The following is a 13,592-nucleotide window of genomic DNA, read 5'->3' as shown; positions in this document are numbered from 1 at the left end:
ACAACCTTCAGGCAAGTTATTCTTGAAAGAATAGATTGTTCTTTTACTATGGAATTTTACAATTGAACAAATGACACTAGCTTGTGTTGTCTTACTCATTATATTTTTCAAATGAAATTCTATTTAAGAGGGAATAAAACATTCTTATTTGAATATCAACTAACTCCTTACATATTTCCTAATAATGCCTACTCCCAAAGGGAGAACCTTGACATGTGCTTTTCTTTCAGCTGATTTCCCATAAATAGTCAGAGTTGATGCTTATAGCTTGTGACCTATGCCATCAAGTCAGTAGTTGTAGATCCGCATGGAAGGTCTTAGGCATCTCATATGAAACCCCATCTCCCTGTCACCTTCCCTGCCTTATTTGGAGTGTAGAGAAGTTAAATGTGAAGCAAGCCATGATAAAAAATTGAGCAAAGTCAACTAACTGTGCAAGCTGTACTTCTGGCCAGTAGTATTTTCTAGGTCGTTAAGATCCTACCAGTGAGAGGTACAAGACTAGAAAACAAAAACTAAATGTAAATTCATCCATGAAGAAAGTGATTCCAAGGAGTGTAAGACTAATTTGGAGAACACAAAAGTTAAATGTGAAGCAAACTGTAATAAAAATTGGGCAAAGTCAACAAAATAAGCAAGCTCTACCTCTAGCCAGTAGTATTTTCTAGGCCCCTTAAGACCTTACCAGCTAGAGGTATTATAAAGACCGGCAAATAAAAAAAGGTAAATGTATTATTGAAAAAGAAAAGATTCATAGGAGTGTAAGACTAATTAAGAATGCAGAAAAGCAAACTGTAAAGCAAACCGTGGTAAAAAAAAAAAGTTGAGCAAAGTCGACTAAATATGCAGGCTGTACTTCTAGCCGGTAGTGTTTTCTTAGCCTCCCGTGATCCTACCAGCTAGAGGTACAAGACAGTATAAATTTCATCTTGGGGATCTTTTTCCAGTCGCAAGATGAAAAGGGCGTTACAGTGGTGATACTATTCATACGTTTTAATTACCATTGCAAGCGTAGGTCCATGCGACTACAGTGTTAAGTCTGTTAAGTCTAGCACTCTGCTGAATCGAACAAGAAACTTGAGATCGCCGAGGATGAAGTGAAGAGACGTGCAAATGTTTTAGCGAAATTTCCATGATTTAACCTCTACACTGTCTTAGTCACATATAAAGTATGTAATAATGTTCAAATCTGGTTCAATCACGTCGCTTGACTGTTGTTAAATCGCAAATGGTGTTATTGGAATAGTCCGCCATATTGGAATAGCCGACAATTTCCGATAAGCGCCCGACTCGAAAACTCGTCCCTAGTGCTCTTCAGGCGTACCTCTAGCCGGTAGGATTTAGGCACAACCCACAATCTGCCGGGGGGGGGGGGGGAAGCACCACGAGAACCAGAAAACTACGAGAACCAAGAGAACCACCAGAACCACTACAACTAAGAGAAGCACGAGAACCAAGAGAACCAAGGATTCTCCCATACAGATCTCTCGCTCGGTTAATAAGAACTAAAAAATCATCTGCATTTTTTTTTCCATATTTAGGAATTATACCAGCTCATTAATTTGTTTGATTTCCTTTTTTTTTTGTTGATTTGTCATGATTATTATGCATTTTTTATGTTCTTGTAGGTCGTAAAATGTTTTATGTGGTTATTGAGAACTTTTGTGGGCTGAATGAGAAAATTTCATGTAAAATTTTTCCCAAAATGGGTGTTTGACATTGTTACATTTTCCTGCTTTTATCCAGGTCTCCCAAAGTCCAGTAATTCTGCTCTCTTTTCTTTATTATTTGATTGATTATTTGATGGGTGATTCCATGAATGAATGAAAGTTGATTTATTGATGAAATTCATCGATTTATTGACTGATTTAACTTTAAACTTTAACCTGCTCCAGGTAAATCGCAGACCGCCTTTCAGCACATACCTGTTTCGGCCCAAATACTGTTCTTAAAAATACTGTTTCTAATAGTTTCTCCAACTTGAAATAATTTGATTCCTGATGTTGTAGGTTTGGTAATTATTTTGACTGTTAGCTGATATTATTGTTTTCAACAAAGGGTTGCAAGACACGCCTAAAACAGACATGGCCGCTGCAAAAGAATATACCGAGGAGCAACTAAACTATTACAGGATTTGTTACGTCACAACTGATATCCTAACCGAAGGTTTGCGGACAATTTTCAAAGAAGAATGGGACAGTCGTTACAGGATGACCTTTGGAGAATGGAAAGATGATCCTGGTAATGGGAAAGACTTTTACAATGCAGAGTCCCCGCAAAACCAAAGGAGGAACAAGCATCTATTGGCGACCATAATTAAAGGAAATAGAGGAGACTGGGACTGTACCATGCTGTTTTACGCCATTCTCTACTCCGATTGCATCTCTGGTCTAAACGCGGTAGTAAAAACGAATGTCGACAATCTCAGAAAATTTCGCAATGAAGAATTTGCTCACATGCCCCAAGGTCAACTTTCGGAGTTAGAATTTAACACTGCTATTGGCAAAGTTTTCGCTGCATTCCAGGCACTAGGTCTTTCCACTACAGAAATTCAACAGATCGCAAACCAAAAGACGTTTCCGACGAAGGAGTTAAGAGATGTTTTAGACAAAGTAAACGATTTAAAAAAAGACTTACAAGAAAAAGAGAAAGAAAACATGGAGCTTGAAGATCAGCTAAAGGAGATAGAGACTGAACGGCGGGATCTGAAAGATCAGCTAAATGAAAATGAAAAACAACTGCAGGGTCTTAAAAATGAGATTGAGGAAACAGAAGGAAAACGAAAGGGCCTCGAGGATCTCATAGAGCGAAGAGAAAATGAACTACAGGAAACAGACGAACAACGGAGGAACCTTAAAGACCAGCTAAAGAGAACAGAAGAACTACAAAGGAACCTTGAAGATAACTTAAAGAAAACAGAAGAGAGACGAAAGAGCCTTGAATATCAGTTACAAGAAAAAGAAAAACAAGTGAAGAGCCTTGAAGATCTGCTGAAGAAATCCGAAGACCAACGACAGGTTCTTTCCGAACAACTGCTGAACGACACTTCCCCATTTTGCATTCTTCCTCCTAAACCTTCACACGACCTAGCAAGTCGCAATGTTGAAGTTGCTGACATCACAAAACAGCTGCATGAGCTTAAGCGAGCTGATGAAAGCAACTTAAGCATCTTGTATATCTCCGGGAATCCTGGCAGCGGTAAATCGCAACTGGCCGGTCTTGTAGCCAAGAGATTTTACGAGAAAGCCCGAAAAGACTCTTACTCTGAAGTGTTTGTAATGACACTGGATGCGGAAACGTTAGGCTCACTTCTGGAATCTTACATCACGTTCGCTCGACAAATGAAGTGCCCGGAAGATGCTATTACAAACATCCATAGCTCAAAGGAATTGAAAACAGAGGAGAAGATCAACAGCCTGATGTCCTTAATCAGCACAAAGATTGGTCTGTACGAGTCCTGGCTTCTGTTGGCTGATAACGTTAAAAGCTTATCTGAACTGCATGTTCATTTACCTCGGCAAGGACATGGACAGTGGGCAAGAGGGTATCTGTTGATCACAACTCAAGATACTTCGTGTGTACCGTCACCAGGCACTTCCATTCAACACATCTCAGTAAGCGAGGGTATGCAGTCCCAAGAGGCCTCTTCTTTGTTAGCCCTGATTTCTGGTATCAGTGACAGTGAGCTGGGAGAAGCAGTAGCTAAAGAACTCGATAACCAACCCCTTGCGTTAGCAAGTGCTGCCACGTATGTGAAGAAACTTCGACAGAGCAAACGTTTTTCAGAGTTTGGTTGGAACGACTTTCTGAGAAAAGTAGAAGAAGGGCAACGTGGTGCGACAGAGACTCTATTTGCAGAGACCAACCCTTGTTACAAGAAATCGATGACAACAGCAATAACACTGGCCGTTAGAGAAGTGATGGAATCAGACAGAATCATAGATCATGCCTTAACGTTTCTCTCCCTCTGCGCGTCACAGCCTTTAAATGGCGATATCGTGGTGAATTATATTGTCAACGCAGCAGGAATAAAAGATAAAGAGATGATAATTATGAAACTCCAGAGATGTTCGCTACTTTTGTCACATGAAGATGAGTGTGGTGTCCACATCCGGGTACATCAGGTTGTACACGATGCCGTTACGTCCTCGATTCAGGGTTATCCCGAAAGTCGTCACTTGAAAACTTTTAAAAGCGCTGTGGCGGCGTTTAACCAGTTCATAGATAACAACTTATCAAAGGAATCGTCAGACTCAATTTTGCAAAGCTACGCCCTTTCCCTACATTTAAGATGTTTTATTCTTAATTTTGAAAACGTACTTTCAAGGGTTGCCCTTTCCCGAGTCGTCCAGCCTGAAATGGGGAAGCTGGGTGAAATTTGTGAGAACCATTGTCATTTTCAGGCCGCAAAGAAATGTTATGAAATTTTACTACAAGCCGCTCTCATAAAGTTTGGAACTGAGACCGCTGATGTTGCATATTATTACAATAGCCTGGGTTCTGTTCACAAGGGACTGGGCGACTTTGAGAAGGCCAAGGAGTATTTCGAACTTGCTCTGAGCATTGACCAGAAAAAGCTCGGACCTGACCATGTACATGTGGCAACTATTTACAATAACCTGGGTTCTGTTCACAAGGGACTGGGCAACTTTGAGAAGGCCAAGGAGTATTTCGAACTTGCTCTGAGCATTGACCAGAATAAGCTCGGACCTGACCATGTACATGTGGCAACTATTTATAATAACCTGGGTTCTGTTCACAAGGGACTGGGCAACTTTGAGAAGGCCAAGGAGTATTTCGAACTTGCTCTGAGCATTCAAGAGAAAAAGCTGGGACGTGAGCATGTAACAGTGGCAACTAGTTACAATAACCTGGGTTCTGTTCACAAGGGACTGGGCGACTTTGAGAAGGCCAAGGAGTATTACGAACTTGCTCTGAGCATTCAAGAGAAAACGCTGGGACCTGAGCATGTAACAGTGGCAACTAGTTACAATAACCTGGGTTGTGTTCACGAGGACCTGGGCGGCTTTGAGAAGGCCAAGGAGTATTACGAACTTGCTCTGAGCATTCAAGAGAAAAAGCTGGGACCTGAGCATGTAACAGTGGCAACTAGTTACAATAACCTGGGTTCTGTTCACAAGGGACTGGGCGACTTTGAGAAGGCCAAGGAGTATCACGAACTTGCTCTAAGCATCTGCCAGAAAAAGCTCGGACCTGACCATGTACATGTGGCAACTATTTACAATAACCTGGGTTCTGTTCACAAGGGACTGGGCGACTTTGAGAAGGCCAAGGAGTATCACGAACTTGCTCTAAGTATCTGCCAGAAAAAGCTCGGACCTGACCATGTGCATGAGGCAACTATTTACAATAACCTGGGTTCTGTTCACAAGGGACTGGGCGACTTTGAGAAGGCTAAGGAGTATTACGAACTTGCTCTGAGCATTCAAGACAAAAAGCTGGGACCTGAGCATGTAGCAGTGGCAACCAGTTACAGTAACCTGGGTTCTGTTCATGAGGAACTAGGCGACTTTGAGAAGGCTAAAGAGTATCACGAACTTGCTCGTACCATTAGACAGAAAGAGTTAGGACCTAAGCGTGTTGAAGCTGTGTGTTTCCTAGCTACCAAAACTTCTGGGGTGTCTGTTGATCCGGCTCAGGACATTTTAGAGGAAACCGATGAATATCCTGATCGTACTCTTAACTTTCATTTCCGGAAACGTGCGGCTGAATATGGTGTTGCTCCAGTGTCAAAGATGAAAAAGGAGTGAGAAATAGGAGGACAGAAATTGTTAGAATTACTCAAAAGTTATCTTCATGATCTCTGAGATTCCCAAACGAGACAATGACAGGATTTATTTCGTGTTAAAAGACTTGAATACAACTTACGAGTTTCCATGCATATGTTGAGTTAAGATAATTGGTAACAGCTCGTGTTCAGTATTTTTCTAGGCAACTTTCCGACCAGGTGGAAAACATTTGTTTGTGGCTTTTCCTTTTTTCTGTTTTGGTCATTTTCTTGCTTATGTTTTATTTTGTTTCTTTCTCTTTTATTTAAAGAGGGTAGTTTTTATAGCCTTGACTTTTTGTAGTCGTTCTAATTTTCCTGGTTCTTTTTCTAATATATGGAACGTAGACTGTCTAAAAAATCAGATATGTATATATGCTTAAGGCAAGGGCTGAAAATAACGAAAACCATTAATATTCTACACGGCCCTCAAGAGGGCTCCAACTTAACTAACTAAGTTAAAGTAACTAACTAAATTAATAAGCAAAAATATTGATTAGGTTCTTGGTTTTCAGTCAGTAAATTCATGGTCTTCGGTTAAAAGCAAACCATTCTAATCTTGCAATTTTTTGTTACCTTACCTTACAGCTTTGCCGTGAAAAAAGTGTTTAAAAGCCTACAGTAGTTTAGCTTTTCAATTGTACAAAGTACACTTATTGCGTTTGGAAACTGTTTCCTTTGATGATGCTATCGATTTTACATCAGTACATTGGAAGCCTTAGTTCATTTTAGCAAAACATCCTTAGTTTTTAGTTTTTGTCGTTCTTACATCAGTATATTAATAACCTTAGTTCATTCAGTGGACAAACATCGTTTGTTTTTAATTTTTTGTCGAGTTTTCCTCTCATAATTGCAAGCGTGTATAGTGCCGTAGCAAGGGTAATATGAGTGGGGGGCACGCGAGCGCCTGAGGCGCCAGCCGCTAGGGGGGTCTGGGGGCATGCTCCCCCAGAAAGTTTTGAAATCTAGAGGCTTGGAAATGCCATTTCCAGCGTTCTCCAAGAGCTATTTGTGATTTACGCTTATCGCGAACTATTTACTTCGTACACTGTCTCGGCAAACCAATGCACATTGAGTATAACACTTGCAACGTCAATTACAAAACAGAAAACCGACTATCTCTGTATCTTGAAACCAGCAAATGTTTCACCTTTCAGAGTTATCATAGTAAGTTCGTAGTTATTAAACTGTCTGAGTTGCCTTAAAGGCAAACGTAGACTTTATCGGCAGCTCGTTTTTTGAAAACTTCCCAAACAGTCGCTTGCGCCGCTGGTTGTCCCCCACAAACAAATTGGCGACCTGCACCATGTCAATACCATCTGCCAATTCCTTGTGGAATTTTTTAATCAATTTTTTAATTTTTTAATTATAGACTAGTGAACAGCACTTCTTCAAACGGTAGTTGTAAAACTTCTTGTATTTTCCTACGCGTTTCGTCTAACTGTCGTAGACTTCTTCAGGGAATTTTACAAATATGACTAAACACCTGCATTTATAAGCCAAAGTTACAGGGGCCGATGACCGTAAAGGCTTCGCCGGACTTACGAACAGGAACAGGCGAAGTTGTGAAAAATTTGTGAAAAATTTAACACGCGTAAGGCAAGGTGAGAAAAATATTTTGGGGGCCAGGGTTTTAGCTAAAATCTTGGCCCCCAAAAAACTTACTTACATAGATTAGCTATTGTCACAGTTTTCTTGTAACACACAGTACAATCTAAGTCTGGCAGAATATTACTGATAACCTTCTTAATACGGGCGTTACTGCGGTTGATCGTAGTCTTAAAGGCAAGAGTCCTGCTTGGCCAAGATCTATGTTTAGGTGGCCGGGAGATCCAGGTCTCCCTGTCGTGGTAACGCACACCGTGAAACAACGGCAGTAAAAACTTAAAAGGATAGCCTCTAAGTTGCATTCGCTTCCAGAACGTATCCCTAGTCTCACAGAAAGACTTAAAGAAAGAACTGTTTCTAGCATATCTCATAAGCTCCCCTTTTATAAAAGCTTTCTTGTTGCTAGAGGGGTGAAACGACTCGAATGGTATGTAGAGATATTTGTTAAGAGGCTTCTGATACGTAGAAAATTGCAGCACGCTTGAGGAATTATCCTTGTACAGACAAAGATCTAGAAAAGAAATACTACTGTCGCTAATACAATGAGTAAGCTTGATTCGATCATTTTTGGTATTAAGAGCGCCAAGAAATTTCAGGAGGGTATCCCTTGGTCCACACCAAATAACAAAAAATGTCATCAATGAAACGCGTATAGAGCACGAGAAATTGAGAGTACTGCTCCACAATATCTTTTTCGTGGAAATACATAAAAGCGTTTGCGACTGTGACGGCGAAAGGAGTGCCCATAGCAATACCAAACACTAGGTGAAAAATAACCGGACTGAATTCAGATGATAAATAGTTATTGTTGAATACAATTCTGGCGAGCTCAATCAGTAGTGGAGTTTCGGGAGCCCTTGCTTCGCGAAGGAGCAAGTCGAGAGCCACTAAGCCTTTTTTGGTGTCTACGTTGGGATATAACGATGCAACATCCGCGGTGACAAGAAGACAGCTTGAGTTAGGCAAGACTGTGCTCTCAAGTAATTGAATAAGCTCACCAGAATCCCTAAGGACCGTAGGCAGATGTACAGCGGGCTTAATAAGCTCGTCAACAAAAATACTAATTGGCCTAGTGATATATGAATGGGAAGCAGCAATTGGTCTCCCCATCATGGGGTCTTTATGAACTTAGGGATGATGTAGAACTTAGCCGGGTTCATAAAATGATCGAAACTACGCAAAAAACGAGCAACATAAGCGGAGATAAATCTGCTGTAAATAGACATGAGCCTTTCGCGAGAATTAATTACATAAGCACGATTAGCATACCAGTCCTGTTGCGTGACTTTGCGGTATGACAGCTCGTCATACAGATGTCTAAGTGTCTCCGCTTGAACCCAATCCGTTGACAGAAGAGCTGGTCCAAGGTTTTTATCCGTGGGCAGAATTTTAATGTCAGGATTGGATTTCAACTCGTGGAGGTCTTCTCGCTCTTGCTTCGAGAGATTGTGCGGTTTTTCAGCCGTGATGCTCTTTTGTAACTCTTTGCGAAGCCCGAAGAGTTTGTCTTCAAGATCTGGGTTTTCCCTCAGTGGAATCCAGCCAGTTGGAACGTACAATCTGGGATTGAAATCACTGCTTTGAGGTTGTTTGGAAAACTTATCTTGGAGGCGAACTCTTCGGCAAAAGTCTTGAATTTGCTGGTCGAACTGAGGAACAGTCGGAGGTCGCAGGGAAAGTCTGAACTTCAGGCCTAGGCCCAGAACCTTAGACTGCCGCTTACTCAGCTCAACAGAAGTAAAGTTGTCGATTTCCGAGTTTCGTGGGAGCCGGTCAAATAGAGGTCGATTGGCCATCTTAAATAACCATTTCTGGAGTGTAGAACGTCTGTCTACTTTACGAGGCCGGAACCTTTGCCTCGGGCGTTTTTTGACGGCGCTCGAGAATTGTTAGGACTTGATTTTGACCTCTGGCGTTGGTTGGCCTTTCGGTGTTCGGGTCGGCTTTTCCGCGGGTTGCTGTCGCGCCTGGCACTGATTTTACCAATGCGCTTGGCACCGGTTTGAGTGTTTTGCTTTCCATGAGGACCGGAGTGGACGATAGATACTTTGCGCTGTCGACCTGTATCCACACGGTTTGTTGTGCCAGAGGAAAGACGGAGTTCGTTTCGAACGATCTCTCGGATCGAAGTTTCCGAAGGCACAAAACCCTCGCTAACGTCCATGTTAACAAGACTTTTATGTTTTCCCTTGCGGTCTATCTCTGTTTGAGGAGCTTTAGAAGTTCCAGAGACTGCACTGTCTTTAGAAAGATCTTCTGCGAAGGCTGAAGCGGCGACACAGAGGCTGCTAGCTTGATCTTCCGAAATATCGGTTTTAATAATAATAACAATAATAATTAATAATAATTTTATTTATATAGCGCTAAAATCCAATAATTGTCCAAAGCGCTACCTAATTACAATATAAAATATAAAAATATATAATATAAAATATCTACAATATACAATATAATTCAAATATAGCCTAAGTTATCTACTATATAAATCAAAAACATCTCAAAACAAAACGAATCTCATAACCTATATGCTAACTTAAATAAAAAAGTTTTAAGGGATTGCTTAAAAGTTGCCACTGAAGCACATTTCCTAATCTCTAGAGGTAAATCGTTCCACAATTTAGGTCCTGCAATAGAGAAAGCTCTGTCTCCATATGTTTTCAATCTGCTTCTTGGAACCACTAAATATTCTTTACATGAAGAACGCAATGACCTAGAGTATGTTTTAAAATTCAAAAGGTCAGAAATATAGGAAGGTGCAAGGCCATGAAGGGCCTTGTATACCAATAAAAGGACTTTAAAAGTTATTCTAAACTCAACTGGTAACCAATGAAGATCAATTAAAATAGGAGATATATGAACATGCCTCGGTGTCAATGTGACAACACGAGCTGCAGCATTCTGAACTGCCTGTAGTCTAGCCAACAGATACTTAGGAAGGCCATGTAATAAGGAATTACAGTGATCAATTTTCGAACTAATAAATGCATGGACTAAGATTTTACATGTATCTTGGCTTAAGTACTTGCGGATTTTAGCAATATTTCTCAAATGATAGAATGATGATTTACAAATGTTCTTAATGTGCTCCTCAAAACTAAATATGCTATCAAACTGAACCCCTAAATTACGAACAGAGTCACGAGGTGCAATGCACTCAGAACCAACAGTAATGTGACCGATGTCAGGCATGGGATGGTATCTGGAACTGATGACTACAAGGTCCGTTTTGTCCTGGTTTAGTTTAAGATAGTTTCTTATCATCCATTCATCAATGTCCCTCACACAGCATTCCACTCTCAACTTCACTTGTTGGATGTCATTCAAGCTGGTAGATTTAAAGGTAATATATAATTGGGTGTCATCAGCATATAGATGGTATGATAGTCCATGATCATTTATTATGTCCGCAATAGGTGATGTGTATAACAAATACAACAAAGGGCCCAGAAATGATCCCTGAGGGACACCACACTTCAGTGCACGTTGTGAAGAATGACTATTCCCAACTTTAACAAACAGCTTACGTGAAGACAGGTATGATTTCAGCCACTTAAGCACAGTTCCTTGAAAACCAAAACAAGTAGACAGCCTTGTCACTAGAAGAGTATGGTCCACCGAATCAAACGCCGCCGACAGATCCAAAAGTACCAGTATGACCGACTCATTACGATCTAAAGCACAAAGAATGTCATTTTGAACCCTCAGTAGAGCCGTTTCAGTGGAGTGAAATGACTTGTATGCGGATTGAAACGTTTCCGAAAGACCATTAGATGTAATATAGTCTGTAAGCTGGACACATACCGCTTTTTCCACAAGCTTAGACACAAACTTCAAATTAGAAATAGGTCGAAAACTTTCATATTTAGTGAAATCAGCATTATGTTTCTTTAAAGTCGGTGTCATAGCTGCAATCTTCAAGACATCAGGCATAACTCCAGTAGATAAAGATGTATTCACTATGTTAGTCAACACAGGAGTTAGTAAATTGAAACATTCCTTCATTACCACTGCAGGCAGAGGATCAAGTACACAGGATTTATTAATAGACCTCAATGCAAGTCCCTTGATGTCTTCGTAACTGACATTAATAAAGTCTGAAAACACAGAGTTACATTCCACGTAGTTACCAAGAGTCACTTCATTAGCATCATTACCTTGCGCAGAATTCTTCTCTATTAGTGTGGCATGGATACGATCAATCTTGTCAATGAAATAATCAGCGAAAGAATTAGCTAGTGCATCGCTACAAGATGATGGATACCGTGCAGTTGATTGCTTTTGTAGTAGTTTTGATACTGTATTAAACAAAACCCGTTGATCACTTGAGTTTTCAGTAATGATGGTAGTGTAGTAAGAGGATTTCAACGACTTGATCAAATTATTCACAACGCAGCACTGACGATTATATTCTTGTCGATCAGCCTGCAGCCTGGTTCTTCGCCATTTTCTTTCAAGGCGTCGTTGCTTACGCTTCTCTACAGATACCTCATTAGTGTACCACGGAGCAGCAGGCCTAATAGTAACAACTCGGCGCTTGACAGGAGCATGCTTGTCCATTATTGATCTTAATAAGGTGTCATACTGTTGAACTAGATGATCGAGATCGCTGGATGGGTCGATGACGAGAGGGCAGTCAGCAACATCACTAAGAAACGACTCCATGTCAAGAGACCGAAGCTTCCGATAGAAGATAACTTCCTTCCTAAACTGGGGCTTTCTTATGGAGACATCACACATTACCGCCAAATGATCAGAGATGTTAGGATCACAGACTTTGATATTATTGAGCATGTCATCATCAGACTTATTTATAAGTAAGTCAAGAGTATGGCCATTGCGATGAATCCCAGCACAGACACGTTGTTTAAGGTCAAAAGATTCCAAGATGTCAGTAAAACGTTTGGCATTTACATCATCTTGACAATCCATATGAAAGTTAAAGTCACCAGTAATTAGGACTCGATCAGAAGACTCCACAGTTACAGATTCAAGTAGATGTGAGAATTCCTCAAAAAATCGATTGAAAGAGGAATTATCAGGTGGACGATAGATGACTAAGATCCTGACACTATATAGGCTCCGAAGACGAACATCCATGATTTCAAATGTATCATAATCAACTGTTAATGAAGTGTTGATGTTCAGCACATCCTTAAATAAGATACCAACACCGCCTCCTCTTCCTTGTTTCCTGAGAACATGTAGGAATCTATAACCTGTTGGACACAGTGTTCCAATCTCAACATCATCCATATTGTGTGGTCTCAGCCAGGTCTCAGTAAAAGCTAGTATATCTACATCAAAATCCACCACAAAATCTTTAACCTCCATTGTCTTATTACGCACGGAGCGTGTGTTCAGTAGAGAGAGATTTAAGCAATGCGATAAACCATTTTCACTGTATGGAATTTGCGCAGAATTTTGTGAAGAAACTTCAGGCCCAGGATGCGGATGTACGTCACCACTAACCAATAGAGATATTGCCATGGAGTTAAAAGAGGCCGTAGTATTACTGCAATAAGATATTCTGCTTTTAAACCATTTTCTCTTCCGAGTCCTTAATAACAAACCTTTGTTCGGGCTCATAAAGAAAAACATCCCATGGGAGGAGAATGCAAATAAGCTTCTCTGCCAGCGAGTAATCCGAGCATGACTCATAAAGAAAACCATCCCATGGGAGGAAAATGCAAATGAGCTTCTCTGCCAACGAGTAATCCAAGCGTAACATATTCCCGGTGAAGTTGGTTCAACGACTCTTTGGAACTGGTTTTCGAAGCTGTCAAACTCAGAGGTGACTTGAAAATCCCCGCCAACACATCTCAGTAGGATTATCAACCACAAGGACCAATTTAGAAAACGAATGGCCATCTTTAAGCGCATAAAAAAGTAGATAACACCAGAGCTTGTGAGGACACGTCCGCACCGCACCGCACCGCAAATCGCCTATGATGAAGCTGTGTTCCTGTGCTTGGTACTTCACTCGCCGGAGTGGAGGCCCATAGCAAATTGTTCGCTCCGTCGTTTTCCTTTCCAAAGAACGCAAAACAAATCCTGAGCCTTGCGAGAAAGAAAAAACAGCTTCTACCTGCAATATCAACTTTCTTCCAGAGATTCTGCACTCGATAAGACAGCTTGTTTCACGAAAGCTTTCCTTCGCACGGTTTTCCGGAGCTCAACCTTCCATCGCGCAATCATC

The 13,592-nt window shown here is 40.9% G+C and overlaps 1 protein-coding gene across 3 annotated transcripts in view; it reads left to right on the top strand.

Moving 5' to 3' along the window:
* LOC111346152 (uncharacterized) overlaps window positions 1-7,006 on the top strand; it is a 36,664-nt gene extending 29,658 nt beyond the window's left edge. For all 3 annotated transcript variants that reach the window (XM_088740731.1, XM_088740732.1, XM_088740733.1), the window contains one exon: window positions 2,059-7,006. In XM_088740731.1, coding sequence (XP_088596857.1) covers window positions 2,059-5,771 — 3,713 coding nt within the window. In that variant the 3' untranslated portion in view covers window positions 5,772-7,006. The remainder of the gene's footprint in view (window positions 1-2,058) is intronic.
* Window positions 7,007-13,592: the final 6,586 nt, after the last annotated feature.

The sequence above is a fragment of the Stylophora pistillata genome, chromosome 12 (genome assembly GCF_964205215.1).
Source record: "Stylophora pistillata chromosome 12, jaStyPist1.2, whole genome shotgun sequence".
Lineage (NCBI taxonomy): Eukaryota > Metazoa > Cnidaria > Anthozoa > Scleractinia > Pocilloporidae > Stylophora > Stylophora pistillata.
Note: the sequence above shows the minus strand (reverse complement) of the source record. Positions and strands in the feature narration are given on the sequence as shown.